Source organism: Crinia signifera, chromosome 1, assembly GCF_055691185.1.
Source record: "Crinia signifera chromosome 1, ASM5569118v1, whole genome shotgun sequence".
NCBI classification, from domain to species: Eukaryota; Metazoa; Chordata; class Amphibia; order Anura; family Myobatrachidae; genus Crinia; species Crinia signifera.
In genome coordinates, this window is record NC_139217.1 from 76218241 (window position 1) to 76243005 (window position 24765).

At 44.9% G+C, this 24765-nt stretch overlaps 1 protein-coding gene across 4 annotated transcripts in view; it reads left to right on the forward strand.

Annotated features, from left to right (window-relative positions):
• Nucleotides 1–24765, forward strand: part of LIMCH1 (LIM and calponin homology domains 1) — a 240229-nt gene that overhangs the window by 98596 nt on the left and 116868 nt on the right. For all 4 annotated transcript variants that reach the window (XM_083165773.1, XM_083165775.1, XM_083165774.1 and 1 more), the window contains exon 3: nt 19572–19641. In XM_083165773.1, coding sequence (XP_083021899.1) covers nt 19572–19641 — 70 coding nt within the window. The remainder of the gene's footprint in view (nt 1–19571; nt 19642–24765) is intronic.

The window sequence follows — 24765 nt, forward strand, 5'->3', positions numbered from 1 at the left end:
TATTAAAACATACAGCTTCACCAATCATTCAAGTAATTTACAAAACCAACAATAAAAAATACAATAGTACTTTATTAAAACAATAAAATTACTGTGTCATACATTTAAAAACAACTAACAAATGCAACGACAATAAATTACATACATTTAAAACCTCATCGCCATACCTTTGTGGCGAATAAAACACCCGCTGTATTTATCGCAGCGGGGCATAGAGAATATGCACAGCGCGGCTCCCCAATGTTAACTTATGGGGAGGCGCGCGCATAGAGAAAAAAAAAATGCGGAAGTGAGGGACGCGCCGAGACGCCGAAGCCGGATAGAGAATACCCGGTGCACGCAGCGAGGAGAAATCTGGACCCTGGCCGCGGCGGTAAGTGATAGAGAATCCCGCCCTCTGACCCTGCGCATGTGCATACTGTCAGTAACTGGTGCTGGATAGAGGCTGCAGGAGAGCTATCAGGAGATCCCTTTCCTGGAAGTATGCCACCATAGAGTGGTTATTAGAATCTGAGCGTGGAGATCACCAACCTGGCTAAACACTGCTTCTGATTTTTGGTTCGGTACATAGGTGTGAAACCGTAGCACCCATTGAGGCGACTGTGGTCTGCAGTGCTAAAAAGTATTTTTCCGGACATTTCTGTGAAATCTCATGCACTTGGCTCTTAGTGGATAGTGGAGATATATAATATTATGCAGAAACTAGACATTTGCTGAAATATACAGACTTTATAAATTCCCCCCGGTCCGGATTAAGGTCTGTGGGGGCCCTGGACAACAAAAATTGTGGGGGCCCTCTCCTCTAACCCCCTCTCCCCCCCACAGCACTCACCAGAGTAGTTATTCTCGCTGCCCATCAGAGTCGAAGCTGCTGCACGGGCACGGCCTCTTCATGGCGCCTGGGACACGGGGTGATCTGGCTGGAAGAGCGGGGTAGGTCCCCCACAGAGACAGTGTGACAAGAGAGTGTGACAAGAGAGCAGGGCAGCGGGGAGATGCGGGGCTGGCAGGTGAGTGGGAGAACACGGCATCTATCCCCCAGCACTGCTGCAATGCTTCCCACACTGCGGTGGATGGGCAGTGACGGGGTCCCTGTGGCTGATGGGGACTAGTTCAGGGACCCCGACGCTGACTGCCCAGCTGCCGCAGGGACCCCGTGCTCGCTCCATGCTGCCCAGTCCCCAGGGATGCATTGCCCGGACCTCGTTGCCTGCCACCCACCCACCACCCACCTGGAGTATGGGGGCCCCTAGTCGCACCTTGGTAGATCCTCCACTGAAATTCCCCCAAGTACTCATTAGGAATTTTACTGTACTCTCTTGGAGTCTTGAGAGCTGATGTAGCCAGACATTTTTTTGATAAACAGATCACCATGAAAAGCAACAGCCTTTTTTGACTGTCTTGGTGTGGGACAGGCAGAGCTGTATGTTAGGGTCATTGGTGTAATGGACACAGCAGGCAATGGCAAAATGTTTAATCCCATTTTATACAATACAAATGCAATACACCGATATGAGTGAGACTGAAGCACGCTTGGTATAGGGCACAATCCTTGCTTTAATGGGCAACTAGCCAGCACCATATTTCTGAGATAATTCCAACTAAACTGGTCATTGCTTTGGTGGGTTGTCCCCTGTGGCCAAGGTTCCACTCAGGATAAGATAGCTTAGCATTAGTATTGACAAAAAAGCCAAGATCCCTTTGTCATCTGAAAGGCAAGATTCTACTGTCTTATTGTGAGATTATTCCCGTACACACTGCCCTGTGTGCATGGGGATTTAGTCCTATGGCAGCTTGCCTTGTTGGACAGCCAGTACGGTTTACAGTCCTCCTCAAAAGACTGGGAGGGGGACCGCTCTGCTTTCTTGAGGGACATTTCTAGTTCAGGCATTCCTGTAAAAACATCAAAAAGTATTGATACCTTAAAAAAATAGAATGCCAACCAAAATATAGGACATTGAGAAACACCCAGTGGCTTCTCTGGTCTATGCTGATAATCTGATTTAAAATTGGCTGCAATGTTACAAACAAAAAATGAATGAATGTATGAAAGAAGATTGGTTAGACAGCATTGTATATGGTTCATATTAACCTAAATCTAAGCATTCTGCTCCTCTCAACTAGATAGAATATTTATTCACTCGGGCAGCAGATGTAAATACGGTCCTTTATGTTTAGTTTCTAGCGTTGGAATACACATTACCAGTATTGCATTTAAACAGCCTGCTAAAAATGACCACAGCGCCTTAATCGCACGGAACGGTTCACTTTATAGATTTCAGGAAATGGGTGATCATGTGATCAGTGGAGTGTAAAGGAAAAGACGCTGGGTAACACATCATAAAGTGGCTTTTAACATTACGTAGAGCGGATTTTGGGAAAATAAAACCCCAGCTTTGAATAAAACTAAAAAAAGTAATTTTGAAAGATCTATTGGTTATTTTTTATGATCTGCAGTAACAGACTGTACACCGCTTTACAGCAGTAAAGTTGATGGGCAGTGAACCTGCTTGAAATGATTATGAATTTCTGAGTATTACGAAATAACCCTGGGAAATTACACTTGGAAAAGCTGACCCTTTGTACCGCACCAGCTCCTGTCTGGCCAAAAGGGGGAAACAATGAAGTTTTAATGTGTATTCACTAAAGTAGAACCAGATCATAACCTAGAACCTGGACAGGGGAGCTACGCAAGCATTACAGCCAAAGCCAAACCCGTGCTGCCATGTTCCCGTGAGGACATGAGAAAATTAATAGATTGTTGATGACGTATATGGATTAATTAATATTTTTAATTAACTCACTACACATGCATGTTACACATACGTGCAACATCTCATCACTCAACTATGCCGCTGTAAACTGTAGCAAACCGTAATGCTGTCGTAGCATGATACTCTTCCCATCCCCTTGTTACATAGCTATTCTACACTGGAGACAGTAGGAATGCTGCATTCTGTGGGGAAATGCTAAGCCTGCCTGTGTTCGCTATGCATCTACCACATTTATATTAAACCCTTGAGTGCCAAGTGAATTTGTCAAAAATAGGTGTGAAAATTGCCAAGCAAACATTTTTATTCATCGTACACTTTTTTTTTTTACACAAAAAATTTTTATTTGAATTTATTTAACAAATGTGAGCGGCACTGGCATTTTTAGCAGATATTTCGAGCATCTCTCACAGAGATGATTAAGTGCACTGGTTCCTATTTATACCAGATAAAATAGGTAGGTGGAAACCCACCAACCAACCAATAAAAAAAAAAAAAAATCCATGTAGTAACTCATTTAATGTAGTGTGAAATTAAATATATAATATAACGTCACGTTCAACATACAGTCCTTAAGTAGCCTCTATATAACTTTGTATTCCTCTATATGGCCTCATGTGAATCCCATAGCCCAGGATTCTATGAGCTGCTATTCCGAACCTGATGCTAATGCTGATCGGGGAATGGACCTTGGCTAAGTGCACTCTATATAGTGAAGAACCAATTACAAAAACTTCAACTGATTTCCAATACAAGAAAATTTTTTCTTCCTGTTGCTTAACCTTGACCTGTCTCTGATGGGCTAAAGAGGAATCACCTGATCCAGGCAAAATGGCGGTGCCCAGTACTGGAGCCATCGGGAACTAGGCCCTGCTGCACTGCGGATATCGGACACTACCTGCGACTAAATCAGCATACCTCTCAGACTAAAAAACACCCCGCTGGTCGACTAAGCAGATGGGAGCGCAAACATCTAAGAATTACACCGGCTGTGCCGACCAGAATAGCGCCAGATCATGGCCACAGCAACGATGCAATAATACAATTGATGCAAAAAAAAGTTGACAAAAACAAGTTATGAAAAATAATATGTAAGGGTCCCATTTTTTTATAGAAAATACTGTTTTTTTTTTTTTTTTTACATTCCTTCGATGTAAATCGGTTTTACATCTGTATAAGCTTTTAAAAACAAATTTATTTATTTTTTAAATAGAGAATCCGCTACCTAAAATATGTGTGACTATTGATTTAAGGTCAGCATTATCCAGGATATCTAAACAAGCATTCTTCCTACAGTATTTTTATTTAAATTTAGTTAGATTTTAGCTTTGTCACCCAGAGCCCTGTTTGATTTGAGTGTTAATCTTATATTTCCTTTTAGCTCAGTTGATCAACATAAAAGTCAATTCTTGCTTTCATAAATGCAAATATTTACAGAAGGAACGCTGTACTTAAGCCTGATATTTAACATGTTGAATATCCCCTACGCCATTGATGTCTGTGGATTGGACCGCCAAACATAGGCATAACTGTGAATCGTGGCTAGAAATGTATGGTCTGCATTACACAAAATGGTACTTGTTTCCTAGCACGGCGCCCGTCGTGTCCCATCGCATACCATTACTAATGGTATGCGATGGGACCCGATCCGACCCGATATTCGGGTTTTAAGAGCTTATTATACAATTTTAAAATCGTGTCGCATCGCATGCCATTACAATGGCATGTGATGCAATGTGACGCAATTACACCCGATTTCACATTGTACAGCCACCCAGATGGCTGATTACAATGATAAATGCGCCCGCACACCCGATTTTTAATTGTAGACCCACCCTGATGGGTAATTATTATGTCAAATGTCCCCCATTGTTAACGCCACCCCACTATCAACGCCAACCCGAAGCGTGGCGAGCGCAGTGGTACGCATCCTCCAACTTTTTCATAACCCCACTATCCACGTCGGCGTGGATTTGATTTTAGATAGTGTGGCGAGCCACCGAGCCCGAAGAGTGGCGAGAGGACGTGGAATACATGTGAAGTAATCCGCGTTCCCTCGCTGCGTTCGCCACGCTTCAGTCTCGGTGGCTCTATATAATATCACCTCCACGCCGACGTGGATAGTGGGGGTGTGAAAAGGTCGGAGGACGCGTACCGCCGCCCCTCGCGGGCTCGATGCGCTTGCCACGCTTTGGGTTGGCGCTGATAGTGGGGTGGCCTTAACAATAGGGGGGCATTTGACATAGTAATTACCCATCAGGGTGGGTGTACAATTAAAAATCGGGTCTGGGGGTGCATTTAACCCCTTCATGACAGAGCCAGTTTTTGCCTTCCTGACAGAGCCCTTTTTTTCAAATCTGGCATGTATCACTTAAGTGGGGATAACTTTTTTTTGCTTTTACTTATCCCAGTGATTTTGAGATTGTTTTCTCGTGACACATTGTACTTCAAGTTAGTGGTAAATTTTCGTCGATACAGTCTGTGTTTTTTTGTGAAAAATACCAAAATGTCGTAAAAAAATGGAAAATTTTGCGATTTGCAAAATGTTACATTTTCTGCTTGTGAGACAAATAATCTTACCACTCAAAATAGTGAATAACTAACATAGACCATATGTCTACTTTATGTTGCCATCATTATTTCAACCTCATTTTCATTTTTTTGGACACTAGGAGGCTTAAAATATGAATAGCAAATTCTCAAATTTTCAAGAAAATTTCAAACTCTGATTTTTTTAGGGACCAGGTCAGTTATGATGTGACTTTGAGTGACTTGTATGTGAGACACCCCCATAAATGATGCCATTTCAAAAACTGCACCCCTCACAGTATTCAAAACAGCATTTTGGAAGTTTGTTAACCCTTTAGGAGTTTCACAGGAATTAAAAGAAAGTGTAGGTGAAATTTCAAAATTTCATTTTTTTTGCAGATTTGCAATTTTAATACATTTTTCTAAGGAACACAGTAGATTTTACTAGAGAAATGTGACTAAAAATTGATTCCCCCAATTCTTTGGTTTTCATAAATATCCTATATGTGGCCCTAGTGTGCACGGTGACCAAACCACAGGCTTCATAATAGAAGGAGCACCTACTTGATTTTGGAGCCTCCTTTTTATGAGATTATTTTTTAGGCACAATGTAGGTTTCTAGGCACCATAAGATGCTAAAAGTTAGGTACCCCCCCACAAGTGACCCCATTTTGCAAACTACACCCTTCAGGGAATTCATCTAGGGGTATAGTGTACATTTCAAACCCCCAGGGGTTTCACCAATTGTGGTACAACTGGGCAGTGAAAATGAAAAAAAATTAATTTTTCATTTTCACAGCTCAGTTGTATCAAAATTGGTGAAACCCCGGGGGGTTTGAAATGTACACTATACCCCTTGATGAATTCCCTGAAGGGTGTAGTTTGCAAAATGGGGTCACTTGTGGGGGGGTTCCACTGTATGGGTGTTTCGGGGGTCATTCAACCAGAATCTGTGCTGCAAAATCCAAAAATCACTCCTTCCCTTCTGAGTCCTGCCATGCACCCAACTGGTATTTTTTGGTCACACATGAGGCATTGCCGTACTCGGGAGAAATTGGGGCACAGATTTTGGGGTGCTTTGTCTCCTTCATTCCTTGTGAAAATGAAAAATTTTGAGCCAGATCTGCATTTTTGTGTAAAAAAATGTAATTTTTTACAGAAAAATGCAGTTCTGGCTCAAAATTTTTTATTTTCACAAGGAATGAAGGAGACAAAGCACCCCAAAATCTGTGCCCCAATTTCTTCCGAGTACGGCAATGCCTCACGTGTGACCAAAAAATACCAGTTGGGTGCATGGCAGGACTCAGAAGGGAAGGAGTGATTTTTGGTGGTGGAATGAATGGTGGGTGCTATGTCGCATTAGCAAGACCCCCGAAGCACCAATACAGTGGAACCCCCCCACAAGTGACCCCATTTTAGTCACCAGCTTTGGGAGGGGGGCTGGCGGGGGGGTGGGAGGGGTGCTGGTGCTGCGGCAGCCGGGTGGGTGGGAGGGGGGCTGCCGGGTGGGAGGGGGGGGGGGGGCTGGCGATCGGTGCGGTATATACACACACACACACACATATATATATGTGTGTATATATATATATATATATATATATATAAATATATACATATATATACACACACATATATATATGTGTGTGTGTATATATATATATATATATATATATATATATATAGTTTTTCAGTGCATATATTTATTTTTTTTACTTTTTCTGCAGCTTGATGCTGCTGCTGCTGCTGCGGGGGGGAGGGGGGAGGAGGTCAGCGCTGCGTGCGCTTCAGACGCTCCGGGGGAGCCGGGGGAGCCGGGGGAGCTGCTGCTGCCGGGTGAGTGCCCGGCGGGTTGGAGGGGGGGCTGCACATCGGAGGTGATCGGTGCTGTACTTGACAGCACCGATCACCACCGATCCCTGTGTTACCGAGCGGCTTAGCCGCCGGTAACACAGGAAACGCTGTGAATGGCTGTTCAGATTTGAACAGCCAATCACAGCGATCGCCGACCGGGGGGGGCACCCCTGCCCCCCCTGGGCGGCGAGGGGGGATGTCTGCTGTCAGGGACAGCAGACATCACCTAACTGTCACTGCGTCTCTAGACGCAGTGACAGTTAGAAGTCATGACGTATATATACGTCATGTGTCGGGAAGTACTTCCCGACCATGACGTATATATACGTCAAATGTCGTGAAGGGGTTAACATAGGAAACACCCATCAGGGTGGCTGTATAATTAAAAATCGGGTCTGATCGCATGCGATGCGATGTGACCCAATCTGATAGACCCGATTACATAAGATTATAATCAGTGGCGCCGTGCTAGGAAACAAGTACCAAAAAAATATTTAGCTAGGCACAAACATACCCTCCAATGAACAAAAGTTAATACATATCTTGCTGAAACCAATTTACATGAAGATAGTTTTATTGAAATATCCTTATATATGCCAATATACAGTGGTTCTGTACAGCTATGCACCAAGAGCAATAATAATGATGTGACCTGCTCAAGCATTGGCATTATAGAAAATAGTCACTCAGAAAAGAAGGCATAAAACGGGTCTCTAACAGTAATGGGCTTACTCCATCTATATGGCTCATTAGGTGGAAAGAAAGCTAGATCATATCCATAGGAAAATTCTGAGAAACTAACTGGTTTAATGGGAGAAAATCCGTTTTTGTGTAACTAGATAGTCCCTCCAGTATAATCATGCTGAACAAAGGCTGGTATCACTTTCTCACCACTCCAGCTGTGCATGAATCTGTCTCCACATGTGTTCCAGGATGTAATGATGTTCTGCTCACCAGATATGGAGGACCACAAAGGGCCATGTACTGTAGTATCTGTTGCTGTCTGGGTCTCCTGGAAACAACCGATTGTAACTTACATTGGAAATTACACACTTTCTACCATGGGGTATTGAAAATGTCTTTCAACCTTTTGCTGGCAGTTACGTTTAAAGGAAGATTGCATAATATAAGTAAGGGCTATTTCACACGCTCCGGCTCCTGCCGGGCGGCGAAATCCCGCACGGCCAAAAGCCGTGCCGCACACAGTAGTTGTGATTCACATGGGACGGCCACGGCCCGGCCGTCCGGTTGCAGCCGGATCCCACCACTGGGAGGGACGGCTGCCGGGCTGTGGCCATCCCCTCCATGATAAACTACTGTGTGCTGCACGGCTTCCTGGCCGTGCAGGTTTTCGTCGCCCGGCAGGAGCCGGAGTGTGTGAAACCGCCCTAATACTAGCCACAACACCAATCCTAATCAAGAGATTATCGCTTTGGGTTTAATCCATTTATAGAGACTTTCTACTTTCATGAAGTCCCTGTAAGTGGGCGAAACATGTAGGTTAACATTGGACCAGGTCCTACCTATCTCCCACTTCTATATAGAGTAATAAAAACTTGAAGAGAGTACAAACCATAAGCTTCTGTAATTTTTCAGACAGTCCCCAAACTGACAGTTAAAAACTGAGGGGTATATGTATGAAGCAGTGATAAGGGAGGAGAAGTGATAGTGCCTGGCACTTTATTACCGGCCAATCATTTCCTTAACTGTCCCTTTTCAAACCCAACCTGTAACTTAACAGTCAGGAGCTGATTGGCCAGTGATAAAGTACCAGGCACTTTATAACTTCTCCTTCCTTATCACTGCTTCATACATTTACCCCTGATTGGCTGGTCCTTTAACCATTTTAACACTCTCAGTGTGTGAGACCCCGTGTGTGTGTGTGTGTGTGTGTGTGTGTGTGTGTGTGTGTGTGTGTGTGTGTGTGTGTGTGTGTGTGTGACTTGTCAGGGGTGTGTGTCCCAGGTGGAGCACTGCAGGCACAAGAGTTGCTGGAACACATTGTTCTGTGAGTGTGCCTTTTTTTTTATTTTTGGGTGCCTGGTGACGTCCCGAAAGTCCGGATTTTGGCAGTCAGTATACCGACATTGAAATCCCCACTGTTCAAATGCCTGAGAGTCAGGATCCTGACTGAGGGGCTATTCTGTCGGAATCTCGTCTGTCAGGACTGCATACAACACCTTTTTTTTTTCGATTTAAAAATGAATAAAATAAAATTGAATACCGTTGGTATCCGGAACTTGCAAGTGTTGGGAAATGCAATACCATTAATGATCGGGATAAAATGTCTCTGTACGGAGTAGCTAAGCCTACGTCTGTCACTGACTGGATACCTGATTTAAAGACTACAAAATGTGTACTGTACATAGGGCTAAGCATGTTGGAAGCAGTTGTAGTAGTCTATAGAACAGCTTTCGTATGCTTGTTTGCTTTCCCTGCTTCTGTTGCCAAGCTCCGTGTAACATCACTTGTGCAACCTGCTGAACCCCCAAGGCAATGCTCACAATAATCCATCGGTCTGTGATCCGAGGCTGGGTTTTCTCAGGTGTGTTTTTTTGGTCTTTGGAAACTCTAGCATTTGATTGATAACAAATATCCTGGGCTTAGCCTGCCTGTACCTCTGCTACGCACGGATGCTCACCTTTAAAAATGAAAACGAGGAGTTTTGTCAGTATCAGACAGACCATGCAGGATGGGAAGTGACGAGTCTGTCTGCAGCCTGCTCTTTGTCTTGGGACTAGACCCGCAGGTGTGTTTTTGTTGGCAAAGTCTTTTCTTTCACTTTAGCACGTGTGGTGTATAGGACTGTTTTGTATTGCTGCAAATTGTTTCTCCACAATAGCTGAATGCTGCTTAATATGAAATGTCTTTTTTGCATACAAAATATTGCATGCGATCCCAGTCAAGGCTGTCTAGCTTGGTTGTGGTGCAACATAACTCTCCTGCAGCTGGTGCAATTCATAGGCTCCACGGGACTGCACATCTCTGGGCGGGATGCTCTATGCAAAAAATGCGGGTTTTACCGCATTTTGATATGCAGGAAAACCCGCACGGCGAGTTTTCGCTGCGGGGTGGGGGGTGGTGAATCGCCAGCAAAAGTTGTGTGCTTCTTAACAACACCCATGCCGCCCCGCACTGATCCCCACCGCCTTGCAGCGCACCCCCTCACCTGTGTCCAGGCAGCACAGCGCTGTGCTGCCCGGACCAGTGACCTCCTCTTCCCTGCACTGTAAATCCCCTTCCGGGTGCAGGGAGGAGGATAGCCTGCAGCAGCAGCTGCAGGATATCAGCTGCCTGGGTAAGGGAGGGAGGGGAAGCTGCCGGGGAGACGCCGCACATCACCGGGCATCCCGCCCTCTGGCTGTCTGACTTTTTAACCTCACACAGCTAGGTACCTCTTCCCTAATGTGCTTTCCCTGCCTCGATTCCAACCCTTACCCATTCCCACAATGGCACCAAACTTTTGGCTTCCCAGAGCTGCTTCTGTGGGGTATGAAACATTGGATAGACAGCAACTAGGTCCACAAGCATTAGGTCAACTCCACTAGGTCGACATTATGCCAACAGGGTCACCAGATTGACAGGGTCATTAGGTCGACATAAGGGAAGGTTTACAGTCAATATGTCGACACGGGGGTTTAATTATTTTATCCTGAATGTCGACACAGTCCACATGGACAAAAAAAGTGCACTGCGGCACTTCGCATGGATCGCTGTGCTCGCCATGCTTCGGGCACGGTGCCTCGCTACCCTCAGCACACTAGTGGATGGTAGGGCATGAATTACCACCTGTCGGCATATGTCGGCTAATAAAAACGAAAAAAATAAATAAAAAAATACATGTCGACCTTTTGTCTGTTGACCTTCCCCATGTCGACCTAATGGTCCTGTCTACCTAATGACCCTGTCGACCTTCATGCATGTCGACCTACAGTACTTGTTGTAGACCCCTTCTGTGGGTATAACTGCATATATTGCAACAATCTGATTACTTTGTACGGTGCTGCAAAACTCTTGTGGAGCCATATAATGATAAGTTAATAATATAATTGTAATTACTATAGTTATGCAATATTATATAAACTAGCGAAGTTAGCCATTAATTCAAAATGGTGTGCATATTTTTTTTTTTTTTTACGGTATTGTACCTTAACAATAGGTTCCATACATGTTTTGTAGTTGCTGCAGTAGACAGATGCACACGCTCTGCTCAGTAGATATACACCGGCATTACAATACCATCTCTTTTTTGTCTTCTTCTGCTTCTTCTTATTAGGATCAATTATTATAGTTCTACATAGAATACTATATTCCCCCATAGAATCCATAAGCAATGACTCTCCTCACAGTCTACTTCATTAGTGGTTCTCAAACTCCCGATCCCAAACCATTTATCTTTTCCAGGCCACCCAGCAGGTGCACAGGTGTATTCATTATTCACTGGCACATTTAAAAAAAACACTTATGTCTGTCACTACTATGAGGAAACCTGGAAAACAAGAGCTTTTGGGGTCTTGAGGACTGTGTTTGAGAACCAATGTAGAACATGAATATAGTGTTAACTCCATTAAGGCATGACTAAGCTCTTCACCAAATGTCCACCTGTCATAGTTTGTATGGCATGCTGTCAGTATCTCCTCTCTCTGACCGGCATCAGGAACACTGAGGTAAATATAGCTTGCTATAAATTGGAAGCTGTACTATTTCTCAGTGTGTAGATTCCCGGGCCTGTACTGCAGCTATTCCTTGCCCATTATTTTTATGCTTCTTGTCTGCACTTGTATATCCCCACTGGGAAGAGGCATTTAGGAAATGTTCCTAGCCTAGCAGCATATGCTGCATCAATCCCACTGTACATAAGGACTGGACTGCACTGGTATGCAGTAGTAGGATAAGGGCATTAAGATCATGCAAAGGTTATTTGTAGCTGGAAATCTTCATTTAATATTGTCTAAAGGTTTTTTTTATAGCATGATTCCTAACCTAAGTAATGTTTTTGCTAATGGAGCCCCCTCCCTTTTTTAACTGCTGTTCTTACTTTATCTCAAATTTGTTGTCCTGGAAACCAGCAAATCTTGTTTCTTCTTGTCCTTCTCCCACCCAATTTGTTGGTAAGCTGTGTATGAACATACTGTACACATTTTCAATTCACCTTTCCTGATATCAGTGATGGTAGGACCAGTGGCGTAACTATATATTTTGCTCCCCCCTGCCAAAAAAAGTTTCTGGCGCCCCCTCCCCCTCATAATGCCCTTACACATCACGCCACACACCATAATGCCACTTACACTAAACGCCACACCGTAATGCAGCTGTCACTATACACCACACACCATAATGCCATTTACACTATACCCCACACACAGTATTAACCCTTACACCAGGGGTTCCCAATCTTTTTTGATTCAGGGCACCCTAGAGAATCAGAATTTTTTTCACGGCACCCCTAGGTCCAAAAAAAAAATATTTAGATTGGGTGTATATGCGATTTTTAGCGGCAGTTATGCGGTAAAGGGCAGGATTTGTTTCTGTTTGTACACATTCTATCATTGGCAGTCACCAGCACTGGTTTTGCACATTCTATCATTGGCAGTCACCAGCACTGGTTTTGCTCATAAATAATTAACCATTAATAATTTGAGTTGGTCCTGCACCACCAAGCCGCGGCACCCCTGCATGTGTCCTGAGGCACCCAAGGGAGCCACGGCACACAGTTTGGGAACCACTGCCTTACACTATACACCACACACTGTAACGCCCCTTACATTATACACCACACACCGTAATGAGACTTACAATATACACAACATACCGTAATGCCTCTTACACTATACGCCACACACTGTAATGTTCCTTACACTAAACGCCACACACTATAATGTACCTAACACTATACGCCACACACCGTAATGCCCCTTACACACCCTTACAGTATAAGCCACATCGCAATGCCCCATACACTATATGCCACACACCATAATGCCACTTACACTATACGCCACCCCGTAGTACCACTTATACGCATTGCTCATAGCAGTAGTGCCACTTATTATTTATTTATTTTATTTACAGTTTCTTACATAGCGCAGCAGATTCAGTTGCACTGTACAATTGTAGACAGTGATAAAAAAACTGGGTAACAACAGACAGACTTGGAGGTAGGAGGGCCCTGCTGCAAGCTTACAATCTATAGGGACATAGGAGGGAAACACAAGGACAGGCATCAGTAATAGCATAGCAGTCCCACCAAGTTACAAGTCCAGAAGGGAAGCTATATAATACATAATTGCCTCAGAGGGTTATGCATGTGGTACTTAAATATGATAGGCTTGCCTGAAGAGGTGAGATTTCAGGGAACGCTTGAAAGTTTGGAGGCTAGTAGATAGTCCTATTAACTTATAAACATGATGCTTGCAGTAAGGCCACTTATACACATAATACCCAGTGAGGCACGAGGGTCAAAGTAGCGGCAGTGTGGAAGAGTGGAGGAGGAGCTGCGGCTGGTAGAGTTGTGAGGCATGGGGGACAAAGTAGCGCCAGTTTGGGAGGGTGGAGGAGGAGCAGTGGCTGGTAGAGCAGTGACTGAGGCACAGGGGACATAGCAGCAGAAATGGCCTGTGCAGCAGACCAATGGAAGGTCCTGGACTTCTGAATGGCCAGTATGACTGAAGGGGGCGGAAAGTGTAGTTAGGAGACAAATAGCACGTCCTGTCAATCAGCCAGCAGACCTCGTTGCTCCCCGCAGACCCCGACAGTGCTGGCTCTCCCAAGCCACCGTGGGGTCTGCGGCACTATTGTTACGCCACTGGGTAGGACAGCGGAGGGGACCAGTGCTTACTGGAACAACTGCTTTTGAAATTGTAAAGCCGGTTATGCAGCTGCAGATGCTTATTAATACCTGTATCTTGGAATGCATTGCTATTCTGTAGATGCCTGGCCTTTGTCATCAAATATGTTACAGAGACAAGTTAGAATCTAAATAAAAATTTGACCTTAACATGGTCTCTACTAGGTGTCATTTCCTCACATATTTATATATATTTTTTTCTTTTCTTTTAAATCTGCTTCTTTATGGAATTTTTACAGCGCTCTAAAATATCCTGGACAAATAGTGGAAAAATCCTAAATGGTCAGCGCTAGCTATGACTATATTAGTCTATTTATTGCATTGGAGGCCGATGCGGGTTGTTTTTTTTTACACTTAAATTCTTTTGCCCGGATACAGGAGCTGTCTGCCTGCCAATAAGTGGCTTAGTGCTGCCCCTACATAGAGCTCTCTTTTAATATAAAATTTGGAAAGAGTGATGTCATAGTTTAAAATGGGTTCAGTTCTGATTAAAAAACTTATCTGTCCAACTAAGAACTCCATAGCCATATAAGACTAATAATAATAATAATAATAATGAAGCTTCACCAATGCAGTATTTTAGTCAGAAATGACCCTCTTTTCTTAATCACAGTCCCTAGAAAGGAGTTAAGTCAGATGAAGTTAGACATTTGCTCATTAAAACGTGTCCCCCCTTGGATGAATGTCTTAACCCTGTGTTCTCCAAGGGTATTTGCTAAGATTTCACCTCAGACATCCCTAGCATTATCTGTTGTTTCGAGCTGCCTCAAGTTAATGCAAAGAAAAGCCAGCATTTCTGCTTACATTCCAGTTATATCTATGTACATATGCTGAATATAGTAACTAGTTTGTGAGAGTTCATAAGATTAGGAATAGAAAGATAAGAGGTCATTGGTGAAAGGGACTGGATTGGCATTTGGCACCTACCAGTTGGTGGAATAAAGAATTACTAGGCAGTGATGTTGGTTAGTGGATCATTATATACTTATAAAGCAGCACATCGTAATTTCCTTCTCTACTTGTCCCTAGCGGTGACAGGAGTGGTGATCGTTAGTTAGACTAGGGGGGGGGGGGGGGGGGAGATACACTAAGTTGGGAGTTCTATTTGAGATGGGATGTTGCTACGGCAACCAATCAGATACTATAAATTATCTTCTAGAAGGTGCTAAATAAATCAAAAACTGATTCTGATTGGTTTCCCATAGCAACATCCCATGCAAAATAGAACTCCTATCTAATACCCCGTTCTCACTGCAGGCAAATTCCCGGGTCTAGCATGTTGACCCGGAAATTTGCCTTTTAACACGGGTTTTTTTGCAGTGTGAACGGGTTGCATACCCAGGTCTCACACACGGGTAAAACCCTTCTATTTACCCGTGTTTGAGATCCGGGTATGCAGACACGGGTTGACCCGTTCTCACGGCATAAAAACCTGTGTTAAAAGGCAAATTACCGGTAGAACTTCACCCGGGAATTTGCCTTGCAGTGAGAATACCGGGTAAAAGCCGTGTATTTCTCACTCGCAGTGAGAACACGGTATTAGTAAATTTCCCCCAAAGTGTAAAGTAGCTCTTGTGACAAACATTCTGTAGCCAGCCTGGCCAGCTTGTCGCTCTACAGCTGTGGTGTAATTACAAGTCCCAGCATGCATCACCAGGTGATCGGTGGGAGAGTCTACTGGGACTTGTAGTTCCACAGCAGCTGGAGAAGCACGTATTGGCACAGCCTAAGAGCTTCTGACTAATTATATAGCCAGCATTGTAGTATAGTATAGTACGTGCTTTATGGGAACTATTAAGGTGCTGTATAACATCCTGCTCATGGTACACTGCACATGCTCACACTGAGATTATGGGATAATTCACTTGTCATTTAAGTCTTGCAAGGTGCCTGTGTGAATGCAGGTCACTTGGCAGACTGTCCCATTGATGTGAGCCCAGAGACTTTTAGAATGTGTTACTGTTACAGTTTCCTTCCTTCCTTTAGTCGCTGGAATGATTTTGAGCTCACTGGAGTCATAGTACTTTTATATGGCTGCGTCTCCTCACAATTAGTACAATATCAAAACTTCTCATATTTTCTGTCTTGTGTGTAAAGTTTACAAAATCAGAACCAGATATCAGGGTTTCCTAATTGACATATTATTGGGAGGAGGATTGAGAGCATGCTTCCAGTGAGCTGGATGTCATAGGCAGTGCTGGGGTAGTGATTGTTTCCATGCCAGAACCAGCTGCTTTTTTGAGTTCCCAACAATTAGATCAGAATCTCGTGTTGTGCTTCATTCCAGTCCAAGGGGAAAATTCCCACCACACCTTAGCAACAATAACGGTTTATATGTTGTATACAAAATAAAAGAAACGCTGGGCAATATATATATCAGGGTTGCCTACTTTTGAAAAATCATTTCAGGGAGAAAATTAAAAGCCTGGGGGCGGACCTTGCGTTGCCAGGGGGCGGACCTTGCGTTGCCAGGGGAGGGCCTTGTGACACAAGGGGGCGGGCCTTGTGATACAAGGGGGCGGGTCTTGTGGCGCAAGGGGCGGGCCTTGTGACGCAAGGGGGTGGGCCCTACAGTATTTTGATAAGCATTACACGTAAGCATACACTTGGGCAGGGATGAAGGCACACAATCAGGGGCACAAATGGCAGGAACTGGCACACATGAGGAGGGGAGAACATGGGAAGGGGTAGAGGCACACATGGGCATTATGACAGTATGTCAGATAAAAGGATTATATGCCACATTCTTAAATGTACAACACAGTTTGTATAATTAATTGCATGGTCTGTATTTTTTGTGTAAACCAAAACAAGGTCATTAATGGTACTGTTATATACATGCTGCACATAAAGAGGAATCTGCAGGGGAGGTGCCAGCATGGAGATAAAAGGCTTGTACTGTATATGATGACCTATGGAACTGGCTGGGAGGTAGATGAAGGATGTGGCATAGGGAAGGCACAAGCAACATGGAGCTGATCGATGATTTGGCTGCATCTGTGTAAAGTCACTAACCGATCTCAGAGGAGTGCAGAGGATGAAGAGGGTGCGTTCGAGAGAGGCTGAGTGCTGAAGCCGTGCTGCGAGTATACTGTACTTACACAGACACAGACAGAGGCACGCAAGAGGATCCCTTCCTCTTTCAGTTTCTCCCGGCCGCAGCTGCGGCTTCCTTCACTTCCGCGATGGCTACGGCGCATGCGCTAGCAGCTAGATAACCGCGACGACGCGCCAACGTGATGATATTGCGTTGGCGGCGTCAGTGATGTTAACTAGCGCATGCGCAGTAGCCATTGTGGAAGAGCAAAGCGGCAGCTGCGGGAGAAAGGGGCCGCCCTCCGGGAGTCCGTGAGATGTCCCAAAATTCCGGGAGTCTCACGGACATTCCGGGAGGGTCGGCAACCCTGATATATATATATATATGTGCTGCTTTCCCTTCTATACTTGGTGTAGACAAGCTGCGTGGTTTTCCAGCTATTATTGAACTGCAAGTCCCAGCATGCTATGCTTTCCATCTGATGTCCTCCAAATCTGGCAGGTCATTCTGTAATTTTGAGCATCTCAACTGACTGTTGAAGTTTAGTGGGTTATTCTGATTCACTCGGAAAGCCACAATCGCTCTCTAATGGACAAAACCATGTGCACTGCAGGTGGGCAGATGTAACATGTGCAGAGAGAGTTAGATTTGGGTGGGGGGTGTACTTCAAACTGATATCTATATTGCAGTTTAGAAATAATGCAGCTAGTATTTTCACTGCTCAGAAACAATAAAACACCCAAATCTAACTCTCTCTGCACATGTTACATCAGCTCCACCTGCAGTGCATATGGTTTTGTCCGTTAGAGAGTGATTGTGCCTTTCCGAGTGAATCAGAATAACCCCCTTAGGGGGATATTCAAACCCCGGCGAGCATCTCCCGTCGGGGAGATGCTCGCCGGGCCCTATTCAATGCTGTCTTCCCGACAGCATTGAGCAGGGTTTCTCGGCAGAATGAGCCCGACATCACTAGCTGTCAGGCTCGTTCTGCCGAGAACGGCCGGGAAGTGACGAGCTGCCGGCTGCAGCTCGCCTCTTCCCAGTCGCAGCTTGTGGCCACTCCCCCTTTTCGCTCCCGGCAGGCGGGACATTGAATCCCGCCTGCATGTTCTCGGTCGGGCTGACCGAGAACGGGACTGGGTTACGGTGGTCGAGCAAGCTCGACTGACGTGACCCTCAGATTGAATACCCCCCTTAGTCTGTATTTCTACCACTGATAAGATATGGAGCATGCACATAGTATCTATACATGAGAGACCGAGGGGCTGTGCATGCCCCCCAGTGACAGCAAACGAGAGGTATTGCTTACGATCGAGTCTTTCCAGTGAAGCCTTTTATCAAGACCACATACCGTTTTTGGGTATATAGCTATGCTCGGAGGAGTCTCAATGATGACATCTATAATGTTGGGAGGTATGCCCTTATACATAGTACAACAGATTTCAAAGTCCAAAATAAGAAAGTGAAGATGGACGGGATGCGGTCATTTGGTCTACTGCATTATGGTCGACAGTCATTAGGTCGAATCCATTAGGTCGACATGCTAAAAGGTCGACATGACTCTAGGTCGACATGGGAAAAGGTCGACATGATTCTAGTTCGAAAGGTCATTAGTTCGACAGGTCATTAGTTCGACAAGGTCATTAGTTCGACATTGTCTATGTCGACATTCACAAGGTCGACATGGAGTTTTTCACTGTTTTTTGAGCCAACATGTGCCGACAGGCGGTATTTCATGCCCTACCATCCACTAGGGCGTGGTGGGAGAATAAAATAGTGTGCCGAGCGTAGCGAGGCACCGTGCCCGACGCATAGCGAGCGCAGCGAGCGATGCGAGGGGATGCAGTGCACTTTAAACTGTGTCCATGTCGACTGTGTTGACATTCAGGTAAAAAAACAGTTAAAAACCCCATGTCGACCTTGTGAATGTCGACATAGACAATGTCGAACTAATGACCTTGTCGAACTAATGACCTGTCGAACTAATGACCTTTCGACCTAGAATCATGTCGACCTTTTCCCATGTCGACCTAGAGTCATGTCGACCTTTTAGCATGTCGACCTAATGGATTCGACCTAATGACTTTCGACCATAATGCAATAGACCAAATGATCCCAACCCAGATGGACAGGTGTCATTGCAGCAGTGTATGGCCATCCGTTCTCCTTTGAGCCCAGGCGGTCCTTCTGCATGTGACTAAACGCAGATCCAACCTCCGCCGCCTATGATCCAATGCTCAAGGGACCACTCATCGGATTGGATGCCAAACATCCGATTTGGTCACTTTTCATCTGATTTCTTGGGCCGGTCTGGCCTAGTGCATGGCGGCCTTAACAACTCATTTGCCTGTTTCACTTTAGTAGATAGTAAATTGGAATGGCTGGACCAGCTTTCATTCTGTTCTATTGTTTGTTACTGGGGTGCTCATTTTAAAGTCACATCTCTTTAATTGTCCAGTTGTGCACTCTTTTTTCATGTTGTTAGAACAGATGATTTCTTATTGTGATCATTGATCTTTTCTTTATCTTTTTGCAGGTTGTTGAATGCAATTAAGCCAGGACTTATAAAGAAGATCAATAGGCTTCCAACACCCATTGCGGGATTGGTAAGAGCATTCATTATTTTGTTCTGCGGAGAACGATTTGTTTTCTGAGCAGTGGGTTCAGTGTGATTTAATGTCCCTATAATCACTGAAATGGCTAATAGGTACTTGTTTCCTAGCACGGCCACACCGATTTACATCGGGGTGGTCGTGTCGGAAAAATCGGGTCGATTGCATCTCATGCGATTTGGTCGCATGCGATGCGATCGACGCGACCGACCCGATTTTTTGATTGAATGAAATGTAAATCGGGTCCCTGGGACCCGATTTTACATTGGATTCAATGTAAAATATTCCCAACCCCCCCCCCAAATTTAACGGCGTAAACCCCACCCCACGATAGACGCCAACCCGAAGCGTGGCGAGCGGCGGCGGTGCGCGTCCTCCGACCTTTTCATTCCCCTACTATCCACGTCGGCGTGGAGTTGAGAATAGAATAGTGTGGCGAGCGCAGCGAGCCGCCGCGCCCGTAGCGTGGCGAGCGCACGCGGATACCTTCACAGTTATACGCGTCCCCTCGCGGGCTTCCCAGGTGTCCATGGCGACGCGGACACCTGGGAAGCCCGCGAAGGGACGCGTTTACCTGTGAAGGTATCCGCGTCCCCTCGCGGGGCTCGCCACACTATTCTATTCTCAACTCCACGCCGACGTGGATAGTAGGGGAATGAAAAGGTCGGAGGACGCGCACCGCCGCCCCTCGCGGGCTCGCTGCGCTCGCCACGCTTCGGGTTGGCGTCTATCGTGGGGTGACGACGGGGACATCTATAATGTGAAATGGGTCATATTGGCCCATTTCACATTTTTCACATTTTCTCACGATTTCAATGTTAAAAAATATTTTAACAATGAAGCCTATGGAAAAATCGGGGGCATCGCGTCGGGACCAATGTTAATGGTGCCGACCGACGCGATGCCCCCGATATTTTACTTTTCCCGACACGATTTCAATGTTAAAATATTGTTTAACATTGAAGCCTATGGAAGAATCGGGGGCATCGCGTCGGGACCAATGTTAATGGTCCCGACCGACGCGATGCCCCCGATATTGTGTCTTAGCCGGCCAAATGGACCTGATTTCAAAGGAAATCGGGTCCATCGTGTGGATCGTGTACCTTAACTTAAAGGTACACGATCCATAAGATTGTGGCCGTGCTAGGAAACAAGTACCGGCTAATATTTTTAATTTTTTGTTTTCAAGAAACACTCAGAATTTTTTGGTTGTAATGATTGAATTGTGTTAAGAACGTATATTTAAAATATATTCAATATAATTTTATATATAAAAAAAAAAAAAGAAATGAACACCAATGTCCAGACCATTGATGTTCGTCTGTATTCATTGTGGCTTCACATTTTTTTGGCTTCTGCTCCTCTCTGAAGGCCCAGGCCACAACATCACTAATGTGGGCAGGCCCGCACCATCAACGTCACTGTTGTGTCTTATAAATATTAAACCTACACATTTCGGAATATAGGTACAACATCGATTATCCAGTACCTTAAGGTCCGGCTCTTGTAGTTTGGACATGGGTGGGAGTTAGAATGAGGGAGGGTTCAGTTAGGCTGTGAGATGGCTTGTTTAAGCTTCAGGGTAGAGTTTGGCTAATGTGTGTGTGGGGGGGGGGGAGGAGGGGGGATTCACTCTGTGCTGCATATTGGGTTAGTATACAGGAGGGGTCAGTAGGGCTGCAGGAGGGTGTGGTTAGGCTGCTGGGTAGAGCAGGAGTAGGGTTACCACCTAGTCCCTTTAATTCCGGACACATATTAATTACACAGGTTCTGTGGCTGGCTGACTTCAAGACTCCGCTCCACCTGATTTTAAACTGCCACAGAACCTGTGTAATTAATGTGTCCGGAATTAAAGGGACTAGGTGGTAACCCTAAGCAGGAGTCAGGGGGCCATTCTCTAACACAGAAATGCGGTAAAAAACCCCGTTATCGGGTTTTTACCACATTTCTGTATGTTCTGTCCCCCCTCCGAGGTGTCACCCATGTGGAGGGAATCGCCAGCAAAAGCGCTGTGTGAGGGATCCGTCACGGATCCCTCCCAGCATGCCCTGCGGCCGACGCCGTGCTCTGCACATGCGCAGATGGACTTGCGGGGCACAGACCCGGAAGTCCAGCACCGGCGCTGCATCGCAGGGACAGCTCTTACCGCAAGAGCTGACCCTTGCGATAATAACCGCATATGTTAGAGCATATGTGGTTATAAATAATGCGGTGCCCGGCAATACAGGGCAGCGGATGTTAGAACATCCCGCCCTCAGTCTGTTAGAGGATTAGGTTTAGGCAGTGGAGGGGTAGTATGTACCACCTCTAATTCAACACAGTGCTGGAGTCAAGTTTGCAGGGTTTTCGGTGGTGTACATGTAACAGATACATGTTTTAGCTTATTTCCCTTAAACTAAAAAGGAAACACCGGATACACCATGGCTGCGCCAACTTGCAGCATTAAAACAACATATTCCAGATTTATTGTGGCCGACCGTCTTAGAGAAAAGGCAGGTACTGCTCACCAAGATGCTGGACCCTGAGCTATATATAGCCTGTATTGGAAAGACCTCTTGACATGGCTCATTGTCTTCAGCCTGTCTGCACAGATCTGTTCAATGTTATCTGACCTCTCAGCTCTTTGTCATTATGCTATTAAACAATTGTTGTTAATTAGCTGATAACGTAAGCAGCACAACGTAATCCCTCTGAGATGGTGGACGAGTGATCAGTCAGGTGTGCAGTTATCCATCATTGCAGCCACATGCTCTGATTACATGAATTCAGCAATGTTCTCTGTCATTATTGAAGCACTAATATGATGGATCAGGCTGATTTAAAGGAATAGATCAGGTTAATACTAGGTATTCAATTTTTGGCGATGTTTCAGACAGTAGGAAAATCAGCACATCGCATTGAATAGGTATGTCCTGATTTTTCTGCTAGCCAAATAATCCAGACATCATTGAATACGTCTCCAAGGGGTACATTTACTAAAGCGTCTAAATATTTAAATATTTAAATTGTTGATTGTTGCCCATAACAACCAATCAGATTCTGTCTATCATTTCTCTATTACATCCTAGAAAATGATAGACAAAATCTGCCTGTTGCTACGGGCAACATCATCTCTTTCTATAATATTTCCCTAAGACACGAGAGCCTTGGGCGAGATGTACTAAGCCTTGAAAACTGATAAAATAGAGAGTGATAAACCACCAACCAATCATCTCCTACCTGTCCTTTTTCAAACACAACCTGTCACATGGCAGTTACGAGCTGGTTGGCTGGTGGTTTATCCCTCTCCATTTTATCACTTTTCAGCTTAGTACATCTGGCCCCTTGTGCGTTATCTTTATGTGCACAGCAATTATGGTAATTGATGACATCACTCACAGTTTTTCCAGTGTAAGTTAAAAAGGGAGAAGGATGGTAACCTGCGCACCACCCGGAGACATAACTCGCTATGATGCCACACACAATTGAATTTTGGACAGAGCTTCAAATAGTTATGTTTTTTTTACATTCACTTACATTTCTCTATGCTCTGGTCGGGTGTAAAATGTAAATTTGGGCCTTATTTAAATATATCTCATTGTGCTGGTCCATTTGGTGATATACTGCCATTCTATGGGGTAAATGTACTAGGATGGGAGTTCTATTTGAGCTGGGATGTTGCTATGGCAACCAATACGTTTTTATCAATTATCTTCTAGAAAGTGTTTGCAAATCAGATTGAAGAAATACTGGAGAAAAAAACTCCCTTGTAACAAAAAAAACAGATTGAAAAATGGGCAATGGTCTAGTACCAGCAAATGGGATACCAGGAAGGGTGCCGGAGGACTCCCCTTCATTCGGTATTCTGACAATGATTACCCAGACGTTGGAATCCCAACTGCTAAAAGCCCGACACACGGGTGGCGGGTATTCTCCCTCGTGGGGGTCCACGATGTACTAAAGGGAAAATGCGGTAAAACGGGGGTTTTACCGCATTTTCCTATTTACCATTACCCGTCCGCCCCGTTTTCGCTTGGCAGGGTATCGCCACCCAGAGGGAGACCCCCGCAGACCACATCAAAGGTATCGCGGGGGTCTCAGTCACCGCAACCGGATGCTAGCCGCATATGTTAGTACATATGCGGCAGCATCGCGGCGGCTGGCAGGCGAAGGGTGGCGATGTATATTAATACATCCCGCCCAGAGGGAGAATAAAATAGGTGGCGAGCGCAGCCAGCCACTGTGCCCGCAATGGACTTCGTTGCGCTTCCCTCGCTGTCTGAGTCCGGGCTGTCAGGATTCCGACACCCTACCAGGAAACATATCAGTAAATCTGAGGAAAACATTGCTGGATTTCTAATACTCTCCTTTTGTTAAATGGAGTACATTTCATATACAAGGGGAAGCCCTTATGTAGGGTCATACCAGCACATAGAGGGCTTGATTTTCATCTCAAATATATTTTGAACTGTGTGTGAAGTTTATTATTCCATGACGAACACACAAACATGCCAAAAATCAGTGTTCTATGATGATAAAGCCAGAAGCTTCTCAGCAGTAGACTGTCTTAATTTCTAGACAGATCAGTTAGAAATGGGCTATAATCGCCCCGTGTGTATGCCCCTTATGAGGGATTTCAGGTAAGAAAAATGACAATCCTGTATTGGTGGTAGGTTCGGTGAGGTCGGGCGGACGGGGTTTCTGCTTTCTGATCAGTCTCATGTGCAGCGACTGAATTTGATCAGTACCAGGGTATATGCGAGGCCTCAGATGTCTGCACGTTTTAATGCTGCAACTGACAAAATCACAGTGTAACCAAACATCACTGCCATCAACCATCATTTTTTGTTATTTACTTTTTTTGTGGCTGTGTGCGTGTGTGTGTGTGCGTGTGTGTGTGTGTGTGTTAGCACATCCTTTCCTATATGCAGCATAGAGCAGCAATATTATATCAGTGGGCAAAGTTTTGTTCCATAAAGTCTTTTGAACTATTTCCCAGCTGCTACAGTATGTATGCTTGTGCTACATGTTCTATTTGAAGTTTATGGTAAACAGGAATAATATGTGTGCATCCTACTGTGTTATACAATGTGATTTAATGCAAAGAACTATGAATATCAGTGTGTTGGGCCCTGTGTG